This window comes from Phragmites australis, chromosome 18 (genome assembly GCF_958298935.1).
Source record: "Phragmites australis chromosome 18, lpPhrAust1.1, whole genome shotgun sequence".
NCBI classification, from domain to species: Eukaryota; Viridiplantae; Streptophyta; class Magnoliopsida; order Poales; family Poaceae; genus Phragmites; species Phragmites australis.
Window position 1 is genome coordinate 24,054,476 of NC_084938.1, and position 18,021 is coordinate 24,072,496.

At 42.7% G+C, this 18,021-nt stretch overlaps 2 protein-coding genes across 2 annotated transcripts; both read left to right on the forward strand.

Annotated features, from left to right (window-relative positions):
* Nucleotides 1-4,513: 4,513 nt before the first annotated feature.
* LOC133898881 (uncharacterized) lies at nucleotides 4,514-8,282 on the forward strand. Its single transcript, XM_062339684.1, has 2 exons — nucleotides 4,514-5,950; nucleotides 7,602-8,282. Exon 1 carries the CDS (start codon nucleotides 4,939-4,941, stop codon nucleotides 5,887-5,889), a length of 951 nt encoding a protein of 316 aa, XP_062195668.1. The 5' UTR covers nucleotides 4,514-4,938; the 3' UTR covers nucleotides 5,890-5,950; nucleotides 7,602-8,282.
* Nucleotides 8,283-8,357: 75 nt separating this feature from the next.
* LOC133898882 (uncharacterized) lies at nucleotides 8,358-13,001 on the forward strand. Its single transcript, XM_062339685.1, has 4 exons — nucleotides 8,358-9,356; nucleotides 9,427-9,848; nucleotides 10,946-11,056; nucleotides 12,245-13,001. Exons 1-4 carry the CDS (start codon nucleotides 9,191-9,193, stop codon nucleotides 12,428-12,430), a joined length of 885 nt encoding a protein of 294 aa, XP_062195669.1. The 5' UTR covers nucleotides 8,358-9,190; the 3' UTR covers nucleotides 12,431-13,001.
* The last annotated feature ends 5,020 nt before the right edge of the window (nucleotides 13,002-18,021 follow it).

Here is an 18,021-nt window from a genome sequence, read left to right on the forward strand (position 1 = left end):
TAAAATATGGAATATCTGATGTCCTAAAATAAGCTAGTACAAATGTATAATTATCCGCTCGGATGATCGATCTTCATTGGAAAACTATGTATAAATTAGTGAGACATCGAAAATAATTTTCTATAAACTAGATTGCATGAACATATGTTAATTCATTTAGACTCTTGCTTTTTTTTCTTCTATCTTGGTTCTTTTTTAACTTCTAGCACTATGAAAGTATCTTCTATGATATTTGCATGGAGAATGTAACTCTAAATTGGAATGGGATAACTTGAAGCTGACTATCCAATGCCTAAGATAGCCTAAATTCAATTGTTTGTAGAAAAGATAAACAAGTAATATTTGTTGCACAATGAATTCTTTTGTTTCATACATAAGAGATTTCAAGTTCAAATTCCACATCATTCTATTTTCTATGTGTATACCATTTTAGGAAAACATATATATGTATCTCATGTCCTCTTCTTTTTTCTTTTATAAAATTAAATAAGGTGTCATGAAGCCCATGGGCTTTGTCTAAATAAAAGTTCAAAGATCTTGTATGGGTGTCCTTTTGACTGATTGTCTAATTTCCAATCTACTCAGAGGCTCAAAGCGTCCGAAAAATGCTCACATCTCTAAGATTTCCTCCACCACCATCTATCATACTTTTCTCCCCTCCCCTCCTCTATTTATACCAAAAGACTTACTAGCGATCAACACCGACACCATGCAATCAACCACTCAATGTCGCTGTTGTCGCTAATCCCACCATCAAAGGTACAAAAGTAATGCCTCCTTTTAAGCATTTTTAATTGCAAAATATTAATATCGTGTTACCAAATCCTTAGTTCTACTTACTTGGTTAACACTTATATTTTGGATAAAGAAAAGTGCTACTCGCGTCATGAAAAATGTTTAGAAAATGTTTAATATACGTGTTATACAAAAAATTCGGTTTCACAGGCTATGCACAACGTTATTAAGAGTTTTTAGATAAGAAAATTTGGATGTGTGAAAGTGCATCTAGGCTCCCTAAGTGGGTTTTGGCTTATTGATGACAAAACGATTAAAGAACTAATATGCTTTTCGAGTTATGAACAGGTTTAAGCATTAGTTGTGAAGATAAATGACGTTTGACGCCCGCCGAAACAAATGAAGAATCAATGAAGAGTACTAAATAAGGTTTACATTCTTTTATTTTTGAAATTGAGTCTAGGATAGACGCTTTTTTTAAAAAGATGGATTTGATTGCTTGGTTAATGTCTCAATGCTCAAGAGATCCTTTAGAACCACCTAGTTGAGAGACATATTCACTCACGGACATAGAATTCATTCTGAAAAACTTCACTGAGTTCGGAGTCTCTGGTGTTCACCGGATACTCCGGTACTCAGTGTTCAGCCGGAGTCTCCGAGGTAGACTCCGGCAGAGAGTCTCGGTTACGGTTTATTCTTTTTGGAAAAAAGGCCGGAGTTTCCGGTGTTCACCGGATACTCCGGTAATTTCCGCCAGAGAGTCTCGGTTAAGTGTTTATTTTAATTAAAAGGGGACCGGAGTCTCTGGTATTCACCGGACACTCCGGTAAATGTTTTAGAGTTAACCGGAGTCTCCGAGGGAGACTCCGGCAGAGACTCTCAGTTAGCATTTAATCTTTTTGTTAAAAGAAAAGATAGACCAGAGTCTCCGGTGTTCACCGGATACTCCGGTACCTGGAGAGGTCGGAGGGTCCGGCTGGTCTCCGGACTTAACTTTTTTGGAAGGACTGTCAGGACCGGAGACTCCGGTGTTCACCGGAGACTCCGGTAATTCAACAGAACTGTAACGGCTAGTTCTGACACGTTCTGTGACCGTTCTGACGCCGTTTTTGAATTTAGGGCCGGATACTCCGGTGTACACCGGATACTCCGGTAAGTTCTGACAAAACAATAACGGATAGTTTTTGTGAGAGAGCTATAAATGCCCCCACACCCCATGGCATTTAGAGCTTGCTGTGGCTGGTAAACTTGAGACCTCTTGAGCACTTTAAGAGCATTCAAAGACCCTCCAATCACGTGCAAAGTTTGCAAATTTTTGAGAGTTTGTGTTTGGAGAGAATACAAGCCACTTGAGCAATTGAGTTCTTCATCGAGCATCTACTGCAATCATCTCTCTTGAAGCTTTGGGCTTCTAGAAGGAAAGGAGTCACCCGAAGAGCACTCAAAACTTGTGGTGTGCCTCGGGAAGTTTATAAACATCTTCGAATTGAGTAAGAATTTCTAGTTTGATCTTGGTAGTCACTAGAAGAGGATAGGGTTGGAAAAGACCCGGTTCTTTGTGAGCTCCTCAACATAGACGTATGCACTTATTTGTGAGGTGGCCGAACTCCGGGATAAATTCATGTGTTCTTATTCGTGCAATTTACTTTATCGTGTGAATTTTGTGACTTGTCATATAAATTGCTCTAGTGACAATCTTGCTAGTGTTAAGTGTTATTTTAGCTCTGTGATATCTAGTAGACCTAGTGTAAACCTTAGACTCTAGCTGTTATCTTTAATTCATATTTATTTTGAAATTCTCATTTAGGCTGGAGACTCCGGACTAGACCGGATACTCCGGACCATACCGGAGTATCCGGACTTCACCGGAATATCCGGCAGTTTTAATCCGCTGTTTTTAATTTTAATTTTTAGAAAAGTCTATTCACCCCCCCCCCTCTAGGCACTTTCAATGTGAAAAACATGAAAATCAACGAAAAGCTTCATAAAGATATAAGTATATATTATTGAGACAAGTAATCATAGTATTGAGAGTATCACTTGTGTAAGTATGTTTATTTTCATTATGCGTACTACAAAGTGAGGTTTGTATTTAGTAAATTGATATAGTGTCTTTAGGTTAGATACCTAGTAGTGATGAACACTAAGCTTAGCTAATCCTAATAGACCAAAAGAAGATCAAAAACATCAAGGAAGAAAAGTCATCGAAGTCGAAATAAAGTTGGATTAAATTGGACAAAGTCCCTGTCGAACTACACTCATCGGATGATCTAATGTGGACACCAGAAGGTTCATTAGAAGTTCCAATATGCACTGAAATGTTACACCAATACAAGTTTCTAAAGAGGGATGAAGTGAAGAAGTTTAGGTATTAACACTCGTCGAATGGTCTGCTATTCTCACCGGAAGATGAACAATAAACTCATCGGATATTCCGATGAGCATCACAAAGGACTCACCAAAAGGTTTATGCAAAGAGGTTGTTCAGCTTGGAGTTGACAGGATACACTCACAAAATGTTTTGGTGATAAAGATTTAAGACATCGGATGATTCGATGACATGGCAGTGAATTCCAACGGTTAGTTTTCTATCACATTTACTGGATGTTCTGATGCTAAGAAAAATATGCTCACCGAATCAAAAGTTGTTAATACTTCTTTGGACTTTAGAGGCAACTGTTAGTTTTTAGAGTTAACACTCAACTATTTGAGGGAGCTAGAGCTAAAGAGCATACATATACACTTAAGAGTTCTCGCTCACAAGGCAATTAGCATAAAATTAAAGACTTTATTAGTGCTAGTTAGGTCTAAGTATGTATCTAGTTAGGTGATTAGCTTAGGGTTGAATCAAGTGATTGATCTACATTTGTTACTCTTGGTGCTTATCAGCATCTAGATAGTTTGGTGGCATTTCTTTTCTTATAAGATCCTTGGAGAAGGTTGTGGAGTGGTCGTGTCGGAGTGATAAAGCACAATTATAGTGAAGATGACGATGAGCATCTAAGATAAATATAGTAGATCTGTTTGCTAGTAAGGAGCTATGATGACTATCCACGAAATTATCCAATCGAAGAGTTTGACCCTTGCGAGAAATTTCAACGTGGATTAAGGGTGTATAATAATCCATCAATAAAAGTTAAAGTACCGAGTGTTTGTATTCTCTACCTTTATATTCCATACTTATTTCTTACAGTTACTATTTTATATTTACATCTGCTAGAATTGCCATGTGAAGTTAATATGATTGGTTTATAGGGTGCGGAATTTTATTTCGATAGAGTAGAAACATTAGATAAATTTAAAATATATTTAAATAAAATTTAAAACAGGTTTGTCATGTGATTTTGGGCCTTTATTTTAAACGATCTTAATTCACCCATCCGAAGACATCACCCGTCCGGAGAAAAAAAAACATGGTAGCAGCACCACCCAACAATTTCTCCCAGCCGAAGTGCCGGACCCCTGCGGCCGCACCACTGGCCCGTACGCACCGGCGCACCGCACCAGCAACTCACCCGAGGATCCCGATCCCACGGACCCGGGTTCCAGAGTCGGCCACGCGCACAAGCCAAACCAATCGCGTGCGCCACCAGCCAACAGACCCCGGTGACCGCTCCGCCAGTTACCGACTTACCGCGCCGTACCACAGCCAACGTGCCAAACCTACGAGCCCCGCCTGCCTTTCCGCGACAAGTTGCGTGCCACGGGACGACCTCCTCCTCGAATCACCAGCGAGCTACCCCTCCCTCTCCCGGCTCCCCAGCCCATCCCCCTGCGCGTGCTCCCGGCCCTGACGACCGGGCCGTGCCTCGACCCGGATCCACGCGTCATCGAGCGGCGACCGCAACACGAGTTACATGACACAGCAGATGCCGCAGCGCTGGCGCAGCCGCGGCACAGCGGCCGCAAGGGACCACGCGGCCGCCCCTAGGCCAGCGCGCGGCAGCCACCGCGCGCCACCCCCCGCACGCGTCCACGTGAACCGCACCGCCACCACGGCACCGCCACCACGGCACCGGCCGCGGCCGATGGCCCAACCCCCACCCAGAAAAACCGAACCGCCGCCACCACCACCACCCATACCCCGCCCCGCCTCCTCACCTTATCCCACCGCCGCCGCCGCCTCCATCTATTACACCCAACTACTCCTTAAACCTAGTTGCTACCTGCCCCAGATCTAGATCTGAACTTCCGTGACTGCTGATGATGGCGCAGGAGGCCGACGAGACGCCGCCGCGGCCGGCGCAGAAGAAGAGCGCGCCGGCGCATCCGTGGTCGCACGAGGAGACCATGCACCTCATCGACGCGTACGAGGAGCGGTGGACGGCGCTGCGGCGCGGCCAGCTCAAGGCGCACCAGTGGGAGGAGGTGGCGGCGGAGGTCGCTGCGCGCTGCGCCGCCACGCTCGGGGCCGCCGCGCAGCGCAAGACGGGCACCCAGTGCCGCCACAAGCTCGAGAAGCTCCGCAAGCGCTACCGCACCGAGGGCGCCCGCCCCGTCACATCGCTCTGGCCCTACTTCCGCCGCATGGAGCACCTCGAGCGCGGGCCGCTTCCCGTCTCCTCCGCCTTCCCACCCGCCGCCGGCTCCCCGCCCGTCGCGGCCTCCGACGAGGAGGAGGTAGAAGATGAGGAAGAAGAAGAGGAAGACGAGGAGGAGGAAGAGGAAGAGCCCATCCCCCGGAGCAACAACACCAGAAGCATCAACGGCATCCTCCGGGAATTTGGCAGCGGCCTCGCCCCTCGCCACCCGCAGCTGCAGCAGCCACCGCCGCCTGCTTTCACGCCGTCCACCGCGCCTCCGCGGAAGAGGGTCGCCTACGAGGCGTTCCAGGTCAAGACCGCAGCGGCGATTGCGGCGGACAAGGTGAAGGACGAAGAGGTGGAGACAGCTCGCCGCCCATCTGGACCTGGGGGAGCCAACACGCAGCTCTCGGCGGTGCTGAGGGATTTCGGCGAGGGAATCATGCGGCTGGAGAGGCGGCACATGGAGATGCAGTGGGAGATCGAGCGGGGGTGGAAGGAGACGGAGGCCCGCCACGCCAGGATGCTCCAGGACGCTCAGCGGCAGCTCCGTGACACCATCGCCGCCACCTGCGGTCCGCTGCCGAAGAAGGCCAGGAGGGACCATGGCAGCAACGGAGACGGCTTGTAGGAAACAATCGATGGTTGCTTGCAGCTGCTTCACTTGGTGATCTGATGGTGATGCCGTGATGGTAGGGCTTCCTGGTGTGCCTCCTTTGTTCAGGGTATTAGCTAGTAGTATATGGTAGTACTGATTTGCAGTAGCAGTTTGACTATTTCTGTGATGCTTCCGTTATGGCGAATGGTGATGCTTTTGGATATGGTGAAGACTAATGTAGTAGTTGCTAATTTTGGTCCTGTTTGGTTCCTGACACTAGGAAGCCAGACCTAATTTTGGTCATACCAGGTGATTTTGGTTCAAAGCTAAATTTTAAACGTTCCTGAAAAATTCTGGCCGAACCCATCTACAGTCAAGGGCGACCGATTTGGCCATCCGCGTTTTGGATTGCTGCCCATTTTTTGCTTGGTCACAAACTAATATCTATTTTTGATCAAATTTTAGCATTACCCTGACTTTAGCTATGACTATTTTGGCTTAGCTTTCCATGCGGCGTTTGAAAAATCATTGAAAAACATTCGGTATTTGCGAATATTGGCATATTTGGTCCGCATTGCATTTAGAAACCGACCAGTTTTTAAATTTGAATTTAAAAATAAAAATAAAAATAAAAATAAAAAATCACAATGTTTTTAAAAAAAATACTAAGATAATTCTAGGACCTCATGTGGGAAAAAAAATTCAAAAATAATATCGTTTGTATCATATTTTATGAAGTTAAAAAAAGAAAATATTGTAATGTGTTGTATGAACATGATAATTTGATTCATCACTTTAAGAAAAAGCTTAACATGCAATTTTTTTTTTTAATATGACGTATCTTAATAGCATCTTTAAAATTGGTTTCACTTTATTTAATGTTTTATTAATTTCTTCATGATTTTTATAAAGTTCATAACATAAAGTAAATATATTAAGAAATAACACTGTAATTAACTTTTCATGTCTACCATTATTTTTTCTATAGAAAGCATAGTATAAGTAAACTAATAAAAGTAGTTTCACTAATTTTGGAGATGTGATGAATTAATTATAAATTAATCTAGTTGCAATATATTTACACAATCATACATGTTACAGTAACTATTTCATGCGTTGTATTTATAAAAGACATACGATCATATAAGAAGACTAAAAAAATTGTTTCATGATTTTTGAATTAGCAAAGAATTAACTATGTTTAGCAACTATATTTTCTCGTAGAAAATATACAATTTTTTATGAGTATACATACTTTTATTCATGCAAAATTATATTAGAAGGAAACTAATAAATTTGTTTTATTTGATTTGAAGCTCAGATGAATTAGTTATCGATTTTATAAGATTGAGTTTCTTTTTCTTGAACTTGAGCGATTTTTAATAAAACTGCGCGGTTTTTGATCGAATTCGAGCAAAAACGAAATACGGTCGGTTTTCGGTACAATTCGATAGGTTTTTGGTTCAAATCGAGCGATTAACAAATCGTCGATTCGGTCAGTTTTTGTCTCCGATTTACAAATTTGATCAACTGAATTTAAATGAATTCTTACTGAATTTTTAACGGTTTTCACGATATTTGTGAATTTTAGAAAATAGCCGCCGAGCCATTTTCGAACTTCAAACGGTTTTATGAACCTGGCTCCATGGCCTGTACAGCCTCTTTGTACATGCATCTGTGTTTGTGCTGCAATATGTGTGCTTTGCTTCTATTCTGTGAGCGATGACAAAATTGCACCAGCACAGGTGTTTGGCAACTGGTGGAACCGTGAAGGACTGTGAAGGACAGCTCTTCCGGGTGAGGATGGGGACTGCAATTTGAGAGCTGCGTAAGCGCAATTTGGGTTCAAGCGCTGGACGCTAACGAGTGTGTGACAAAGGATCCTGAACTTGAAAAGCACCGGTGTACTTTTGAAGTTTCGACTGACTACTCGATTATGTCAGTCTGTCTAATGTTGGACCTGTGTGTCATGATAGTTGTGCTTATGGACAAAACTTTGGTATCGTCTAAAGAAAATCCTTCTCAAGGAGAAAGTGTGATAATGAGGAAGCCTAGTACCTGGTCAGCAGAACTGAAGGTAACCATTCAGAGTTCAGACCCTCTAAATGCTCTGAAGTGACGCAAGAACCCAGTAAAGTACTCTGAACATGGTTTGGCAAAGGAATGACGTGCGTTGATGATGATACACCAGTCGTCAGGGAACCTCAGAAGTTGCTTTGATAAGCTGGAGTGCATGAGATCAAATCAAGCCAGGGTCAGTCCTTATGTGGTATATTCATCATTTGTTTTAGTCTGTCCTCCGGTCAAATTTATTAGTTAAGTTCCTGTAAAACCTCCGTTGAAATTGCTGATCTGGTGAACTTTTTTGTGGACCATCCTTATTCTCAGAAGTTTCAGTTGTGTGGTCATCTTGCTTTCGAAATTTACATGATTGTTTTCTCTGCACAGCACATGCCGTGTCAGTCATTTTAACACCAGACTCTCAAAATTGCAGGATGTTGTTAGTCCATTTGGGAGCACAACTGCTGCAATGGAATTCCAAATGATTTAAGATGTTTAGTTGCATGAGTCTTGCTGAAATGGGTGTTTCTGATTAGGGTGATGCTATTTATCGTGTGTCTGTTTATTTGCTTCTCTTCAGACTCGTGCTAACTGTTTGATCTGGATCGGATGATGCTCCTCTCTTCTTCTTCCTTCGATCCGGATCAGATGACACTCCTCTCTTCTTCCTTTGATCGTTGGCTCCTGTTCATCTTCTTCCTTCTATTAGCAATGTCGTGCTCCTTCGCCTTGCCATTCACCACCGTCTCCTCGCTACCAGATTCGCACCCGCAGCCCGCCGCTATGCTAGCCCGGTGAGCCATGACGCCCCCACCCCAATACCACCCATCCGACTATCACTCACCTCCTGTGGTCGACTGTGTGTCGCCCCGCCCCTGCGCCCACCACCACTGCCTGGGCGGGGCAGCCCGGTGACCATGAAATCCCCGCTTGTAAACTAATCCACTCTGCCAAACCTCACCCGTATCTAATCCCCTCCACTAATCAACGTCGACTACAAGACATATGAGCTTGAGGCGTGTTCCGATTAAAATGGGTATCTTAACCCATGTTTTTTTTAGGAAATCTTTAACCCATCTAACTCTCATCAGTGTTTCGTGGGCCCTCTGAACCAACCCTTAACGCCGAACAAAACGCGGGCCTAGTCATTCCTCGCCATCATTTTGACCCAGGTAAGAAGAGGCCCAGCAAGGCCGGCCCAGTCCCGGTCTCCTCCTCTCCCAGTCGTTTCCAACCCGCACCTCTCGCCTCGTCCTCACGACATTATCACCCGATGCTGCCGCCGCCGCATCTCACTCACCTTGCGCCACTCCGCGCCAACCCCAACTCCGGCGCGCACCTCCGCCTCCTCCTCCCACCCCGTCCTTCCTCCCCTCCGCCTCTCCTCTCCCGAACCCCCCGACCCCGATGGCTTCCGCCGCTTCGCGCCCACGCGTCCGGTAAACCCACCCGTCCACACACCACACAAACACACCCGGCTCACTTGCTGATTCTGTGCGCATTTTGTAGGCGAGCCAACGCGCGGCGGCGGCGGACTCGACGCGCTCCTCTCGGCTGCGGAGCTCCTCTGTCTCGCGCCGCCGGCCATCTGCTCGGTGGTCTGCGCCGCCCGCCTCGTCTTCACGCCTGGTGGCGCCAGCGCCGGGCCGCCGCCTCTAGCGGGCGGGAGGCTGTTGGTAGTGCAGTACGTGCTCTTGGTGGGCGCGGTGGCGATCGGGAGCCTGATGCGGCGGAGGCAGTGGGGGCGGCTTCGCCGGGTGCGTGGCGCCACTGCCGAGGCGGTGGGTGTGGGATTGGTGGGGAGGGTCGAGAAGGTGGAGGAGAGCGCGAGGGGCTTGGTGGCGGCCGTCGGGGTGCTGTCGAGGACCGTCGAGAAGCTTGGCCTCAGGTTTAGGGTGTTGCGGAGGACACTGAGGGACCCTATCAGTGAGGTACTGCTTAATTTGTCAGAGTAGATACTACTGATTTTTTTGCTTCACTGTTAGTTTGAGAGTGTAAATACTTGAAATTGGATTCAAATAAGTGAGCTGACGAAGTTAAGGATTCATGCTTGTTCAATTGGTACTAAGCCAACATTTGCTAAATTGTTGATAATAACTCCATACGAACTGTTCTATGTGAAATTGTCATTATGCTCCAGTGTTGTCCCCAAGATTTTACTTCTGTGTACTGAATTCATTAAGCAGCGTATAATCATTGGACACTCCGAACTGTTGACAACTATTTCTGTAAACTGCATCCGACAACAGTTCAATAGGACATGAGCGGCATCTTTCAATGCATTCATTTTCAAAACATAGTGCTAAGACTTATGATGTTCACGCTACTGATGTACTGTGTACAATTGCATTCAGCACATATGTTTTCTGGGTTTGTGTTGTGTATTTGTACTGTCATGCGTTAAGGTAGTTGTTGTGCTTATGTAGTTATTTTTAGCTCCTTTCTGAAAAATGGTGGAAGGCTAGAAGCATATATACCTGCAAGAAATTAAGCACATGAAATAGTTCGTAAATGTAGATGCCAAACTGCATGAAAATCACCACCTCCTGAGCTGCTTTCTGGTTCCCAACCTCTATTGTTTTCAAGAAGCTGTGCAGAAAAATGCTTCAGGATCAACTCTACTTGAGGTAACATGGAAGCATGGTTGTATCGTCTGTGTACTTTTCTCGGTGCAAATAATAGTAGACATGCATCCTCTGGTTGGAGAAGGCTGGGACATGTATCCATGAAACCTATGCTTGCTTCCTCTACATTATCAGCTGTATCAATTTTCACTCCTTGCTTTGGTCAGAAATGTTTGCTTCGTCAACATTATTAGCTGTATCAATTTGCAAACATTGCTTTGGTCAGAGAAAAAAGTTATTGCTTCGAGATAATACAAGTCATCTGTTTTAGCCATACTTTGCTGTGACATGCAAATCTTCACGGAATGTTTTGTGATTGATCTTGAATATTGTATGACATGCTAGAATGATATTTGTTATACTTGCTTCCTTTTAGCTTCATGTCGTCCCCTTTTCTTCTGCAGACTGCCACTTTAGCCCAAAAGAATTCTGAAGCCACTCGAATTCTAGCTGCACAAGAAGACCTTCTTGAAAAGGAAATTGGTGCAATTCAGAAGGTGCTATATGCAATGCAGGTGACATTTCTTGGCATCTTTTTTTTTTGACATTTTATCTTATCAGAAATCTAAGTACCTTCTGTTGGTTCACTTTATACTCGTTCTGGCATGGTTTACCATCACTATTTCAGCTATTTCACAAAACCTCAATTTCTTGAGCAATTGTTAGAAAAGTTTGCTGTGATTTATATTATGCTTGCGCTAAATAGTACCTTAGTGGATTGTGGATGGCTAGCAGTTTGTCTAAAGTTCCAGGTAAATCATTGCTGAGTCCTTGAGCTAACATACTTTCACACACACATGATTGTCTCTCATGTATATTCACATTGTTGGAGTATACTCCCTCCGGCCATGAAAACATGACGTTCCGCTCAAACTTTTAAAACACTTTCAAATTACCATAACTTTTGGATCTCAGGATATATTCCAATAGAAAATAGTGGTCAAAGCTATGCTTTGGTGATTGTGTCATTGTCCAAAATGTCAAGTATTTGTGACCAAAGGTAGTGTTTGATGACATATGGACTTGTTGTATTAGAATGGGATTTGTTCCCCCCTCCTATTCTGACCCATGTACATGTCTATATCATAGGCCTTGCTGGTTCATGATAATGTTATTGCCATACTGGCAGCATCAAAAATCAAATTAATCTTGTTTGTTACATGTTGCCATCCTTTGGGAAAGACTTCAGTGCCAATATGGCAAGCCGGATTTTTTGTTACACTGTCTTTGCAAAAAAAACAGTTATTGTTCCTTCATCCGAGGTTGTTTTGCATATCTTTTTACATTCAATAAGTGTCATGATCGTACAAGTTTATTTAGAGTCTCTGTAAGTTAAAGCTTCTTGTTGTGTGTGGCCAAACAAGTCTCATCAAGAGATTGCAGTCCTTTTATCCTTGGTAGTTATGAAATTGTCTTGACTGACCTCAATTGAAAACAATGTTACTAGGAATTTCTAGAGTTTCTTAATTTTTTCATACACACAAGAGTTTCTATGCTTATATAGTTGCATCTTTGTATTCACCATGAAAGGCTCAATCATTATGCGCAATCAGTGGTTTTCATTGTCTGCTGAATATTTGAAGATAATACAGTCTGTAAGACTGTAATGATTGGACAATACTGTGCAATAAATAATTCCAATCTTATAAAGTGCATATATGGCTTTTCACCTTTGGATAAAAACTAACTATTATATCTTGCAGGAACAACAGCAAAGGCAACTTGAGCTAATCCTCGCAATTGGAGAAGCAAGCAAGATACTAGATGGTGAACAGGATTTGTTAGAGGACACGGCTAGATCTTCCAGCACAATTCCAGCTCCAGAGACGGAGACCAAACAAGCGAAAATAAAGACTGACGTGGTTACAGGAGGCAATAACAAACCCTGATTTTATCTTCCGAAATGGAAACTAGAAGCATCAAAGTCTCCAAGAAATCGAGGGGTACCTTTGGTTTTGTTCCGTCCAAGATTGAGAAGGATGGATGGTTGAGGTGCCACAGCTTGTCCGGAAAGCTGTTGGCAACGTTTTGATGTACATTTCGTAAACACAGGCGAATAAAACTACACCTGAACATGTGATTTGTACCGGGCAAGATGGTGCTTTTACAGGATCCCCTCAGAGACATCTTTTTGGTCAGCACGACTTCATCCATGGCTTGTACTATATACTAACTACGTTGGTCATTCAGATATGATTCATATGACACATTCAGGCCCAGGACTGGCCACATACGTCCACTGGGGTATCAGTGGCTATAATCTGCCCAGTGTTACAATTTCGTGTTGTGTAAATGAGTAATAATTGCTAATGCAGTCTTGTCCGTTTGCTTGTCTACCATACGCCTGTACCAGAGTAACTAGAGGAGAGGCCCGTGCACTTGTGCGGTTAGTACAAGGACATAATTGTGTATGTACATTTGTATCATCCAGATTTTATCATCAATTTGTACTTTACCTTATCATAGTTTTTCTTTCTACCACTACTATGTCTACTCTTAACGTACATAATTCGAACCTAGGCCCATAATAACAATGTTTTCATCAGTTCGGTAATATACTATTCCATGTAGATTTTACTCGGCACATACCTATTCTTGTTTTTTTTAATATTCAAAACAAACAACTTTTGTTTGGGTTGGAAAGTCACGCTACATCATCTGCACAGTTTGCAAACTATGCCTTACCCTGTCGCCTTCTAATACCGCGATCTTGAGCTATATGGTTCAAACCCAATGCTGTGGAGCCTGTATCCTCCTATACTGTTTTACTCACATGTCATGCTCTGCAAATCAATGGTTCACGGCGTTCATTTTCCCTATCGGAATTTATGGTTCTACCATCAGCAATATGTGGGCTATGTTCCGTGTGCAGCATTGCTTGTATCCTCCCCTACCGATCCTTATCGATGTCGATGGATGTACCATTTGCTATGCTTCTTTTTTTTTTATTGCATCCACGGTCATCCACCATTGGATACGCTGTCCAAGCTTGTCTCCCGTTTCAACATCTCTACGCTTTGTGACATTCTTAATGTTAATATCCTCCCGCTCGATACCACACCCATCCCCTTCCATTGCTACAGAGAGGTCAACAACATCGGCCAGTCAAATCACCAACCCGTCTACGTCATCTAAGAGGAAGAAAGAACATCATGCTTTTTTTCTTTTCGATAAAGGAACCTTTATTGACTCTTAACGATACATTAAGATGACACAAAGCACATAAGTTCTCACTTTTGGCTTCTGTATAGCTCGGATGTACACACCCAAACAACGAAACAAAAGCATATAAAAAAAAGATGGAGATGACAAGCGGACTATTAAGAGCCTTCTATCCGAAATCTAGACTCCCATCCAAACCGGGTAAAGATACCCTTAACTGGCCGGGTCATAAGAGAACATGTCATCTCCACCATATGCCGGTGCTCCTCCGCCTGTAACATAGCCCAAGTACAGAGCCATCGCATACATATAAAGATAACCTGCAAGGAAAAGTTAATTTTTACTTTTGTTAAAACTTACATCATTCCTGTATAGCCACAATGATCAATAAAACGCTGCCATTGCTACTATAATTTTTTCTTTCGAATGTTTACCAATCCCTGTAAGTCAATTGCCAAACATATTTGAAACGCTCCTAAGAGGGTAAAGATTGAAAGCAACTTGAATAATAAACCATACAAATCATGCAAAGTGACAATTAAAAAAAAAGGAGATACTTAACCATCTCATTCTTATGATAAAAGCAACTCTTCTGACTATCCTATCACTGTCTCTTGAACATATTATCTTTTGTTAGGAGGACTCCTTTTTAAAATATCAAAAGAAATTTTTTATCTTTAAAGGTATTTTAATCTTCTCGATTTTTTTTCTCCTTCGAGGTTTATTGTTATTAATAAGAGTATGGTATAAAGACCGAGATGAGAACTTGCCACATTTGGTTAGTTTGCACCGAAATTCACGAGGTTCTGATGTAAGATTGATCTTGATAAGATGAGAGAATACTTTTTTTTCTTGAATGGATGACTATTTTTTTTCACGATCTAAATAGATCGGTCGTCATATTGTACCTGTATGAGGTCTTATATACTTTTCTTTCTTTCATATCACTCACCCGTATGTAAATTGATATCGCAGCTATATTTCATTTCATTTAATTTTCGCTGCTTAACGTTCTGGTCTCGTCCTTGTGCGCGACGGTTAAGTCTGGGTTTTGGCCATTGGCTCTGAAACTGTACAACAAAGAGTCAAAATGGTTTCATTAAACCTAGACCAGTAGTGTTTTGTGCGGATGCGGTGCCAACCCAGTTGCAGTGGGGTGAGGACTGATAGAGTGATAGGTAATCTAGCGATACTGACCGTGCTATCGCCAAATGCGTCGACCCTCTCTGCTTCTCTAGCGAGCTCGTACCAGTAAAAACAAAGGCTAGAACAGTGTTTGTGAACAGGAAAGCAAAAAAAAGTGATTAACTCAGGCATGCCAATGCTACTTTCACGCTTTAAAGACGGACAGGCTTTGGCTTCTTTCAACATATGGTGTCCCTATAGTCCATACCATTTCAAAGCATAAGATCGAACCCAACAACTTTCTTTCACGGGGAGATTTTCGTTCTCTTCAACGTTCCAACGATTTCCCTTCACAATTTTTTTTAAAACAGGATTCTCAGGATCATTCTCTTCAGGATGGGATTCTCTCTCCGTTCTCTTCACGATTCCTCTCGAAAAGAAGCTGTTAGGGATGAGAGAAAATAAAGAGAATAGAAACAAGAAAAAAAAATTGGAAAGAAAACGAAATAAAGGAATATAGTTGAGGTAGTCTAAAGACGTCTAAGCAGCGAACCAGCGATTGCTGGGAGTGTTGGTCGCTTAGGTGTGAGCATCACCGAAACGCGTTGGAGCCCCTTGCTCGGTGTGTGTTCGCATTCAGGGCTTTGCCCCGTCCGGATTTAGTATTTTAGTGGGTGTGTATTTATTATAAACGTATGGTGTGTGTCATGTGTCCTATATGTCCTTAAAAAATATAAAGACGTCCAAGCCTTTTAGACCCTTTCATATGCAGCTCGAGAATTCAGAGCCTTTTGAGTTTTGGATTTAGAAAATGAGAACTCGGAGCCTCTCTCTATCTAATCTGAAGCACTGAGCACAACCCCAACTCCAGGTCTCCAGCTCCACAATTCATCTTATGTACATGAGCACTGAAATTACAGCTGCTTCAATCACATTGGCTTTAAACTTCAGCAGTACGAGTCCGGACGCCTGCAAGGTTTATTTATGTGCAATTGAATTCTTGTATTGAATCGGCAGCTGCTGGAGCTGGATTACAACTGGCGGTTATGCTGTTCTCCTGCCATCTACAGCGCCTGTTCAAGGAAATTCATGGCCGGATGGTACGCTCGCAGGCAGGTACTCATCAGCTGTCTCAGACAGTGGTGATAGCGAAAAAATAACACGATATAGGTTTTTTATAAACGTCGGATAGTTTGGTGTAGAAAATTTGTAGTCGCTAGACTATTTGATGAGTTAAGTATTAAAAAAAATATATTCTCTGAAAAATAGTCTGGTGAGATGTGAAGGAAACACCGGACTATCCGGTCAATGTAGCTCAAGTTTATACCGAAATATAATCTAGACAAATTAGTTTGATGATACATCCGGTGGACGCCGGACTATTCGGTGCTCATAGCTTAATCCTCGGTGAAAACATGTTCTCTGTAAGAATTAGTCCAGTGAAATATGTAGTGAACGGCGGATTATTCAGTGAGCATATAGATGATTTCTCAGAGAAAATTGCTCTTTGATAGAATCAGTCTGGTGTATATTCCGGTGAATACAGTTAATTATCTAGTGAGTGTAAAGATAATTTTGTGTAGAGAAGTTTACTCTCTGGAAAAATTAGTTCGGTGTGTTATTTAAGGTAGCGTCGGATCATCTGGTGAGGTTAATCAATTTTATAGAGAGTTTGCTCTCTGAAAAATATAGTCCGACGGAAAACTCCGGTGAGAGTTTGCTTTTAAAAAATATAGTCCAATGAGAGACTCCGATGAGTACAATTCACATGTCGAAACATTTTATACATACTAGGAAAGAATCTGGGGTTCCAACCAATTAAACTCGCTGGATTATCCGGTGTTAATATTTTTTTCTCACCGGACCATCCGTTATTCAGTCTGAAACCAAATCAAGTTAGATTCATAGATCTGTTCGGATTCTTTTTGTTTTTTTTTTCTGAATAAGATATATTTGCATAGGTTTTAAGGTTGAGAGTCATATTTCTATAATGACAAAACCTAAACCGTCTTATATAGTTGAGGGGTGGAGTCTGATTGGAACAACTCAGTCAATCGTAACTATTGCATTTACTTTTTGTTATACTTTACTTTTCTGTATTTTAGGATAATTTTAGAGTAGTTCTTTAACTCGTTGTACTTTAAATTCCATGATTTGAGTGGTAGTTTTTCATTATTTTACTCATAAATCGACCGAAAGCGATCCCAAGATTACCGATCAAAATCATTTGCTTCTTTCTTATAAATAGTTATTCAGAATAGATTCATCTGTTACGTGGGATTGCCAAATTTCCGCCCAACAGGCAGCAAGCTCGATCGATCGCAATGATGCGTGCGTGGCTGCGTGCCTGTGGCTGTGGACGATTCATTATCACTGCGACGTCATTGGTGCTCACGGTTGCTTTAACTGGCATTTAACACATGCTGAGATCTGTCTGTAAGATCAGTACGTGCTCCATCATGACTCTCCTGTCTCTAAGAGGCACACAGTTCATCCTTGTCAATGATGCCAAAGAATCCTATACCATGCTTTTGATGCATGCAGGTGCAGCTACCGTAACTATGGAGTACCAGGTTATCAATTCGTCTGTCTCAGATCCAATAGCATGGCTTATGCGAAGTAGAGTATTGGATTTGGAAGAGATTATTGTGAGCTTGCCGATGTGCTTGCTGTGGGCGTTAACCACTGTAAAGGCATGAACTGTAAGCATAACTATATGGTTAACTGGAATATCATGGAAGTTGGAATTCGAACCACTCGATGTTAGCCATTCAAGAGTTTATCACACAGCTAGGTTCAAAGATGACAACGGTCCATGATCCTGTTTTCCAAGTAAGATTAAGGCGCGTTTGGTTGCTGAATTAGTGGTAGGGATGCAAAGCCGTAGTTGGTCCTGCTCCATGCCATAGACCCGCTAGACTCATCAAGTAAACCAGTTGGTGGGAAAAAATGTCTTCAATGAATAAGTAGGGTGAGAGTACACTCACATAAATGACTTAAGTTTGAAGAAAAAGTGGAGAGGAAGGAACACCAAATGTATTGATCGTCAAAAGATTCGTCCTCTAGTCTGGTGGTCGGAGGTCTGTATTTATAGTACCATTTGGGATGTAAACGTACAAGTATGCCCTTACAAAACTAACAGCACAAGTTGTAGCCATACTGCAGGGATCAGGACCGATCGAACTTACACAAC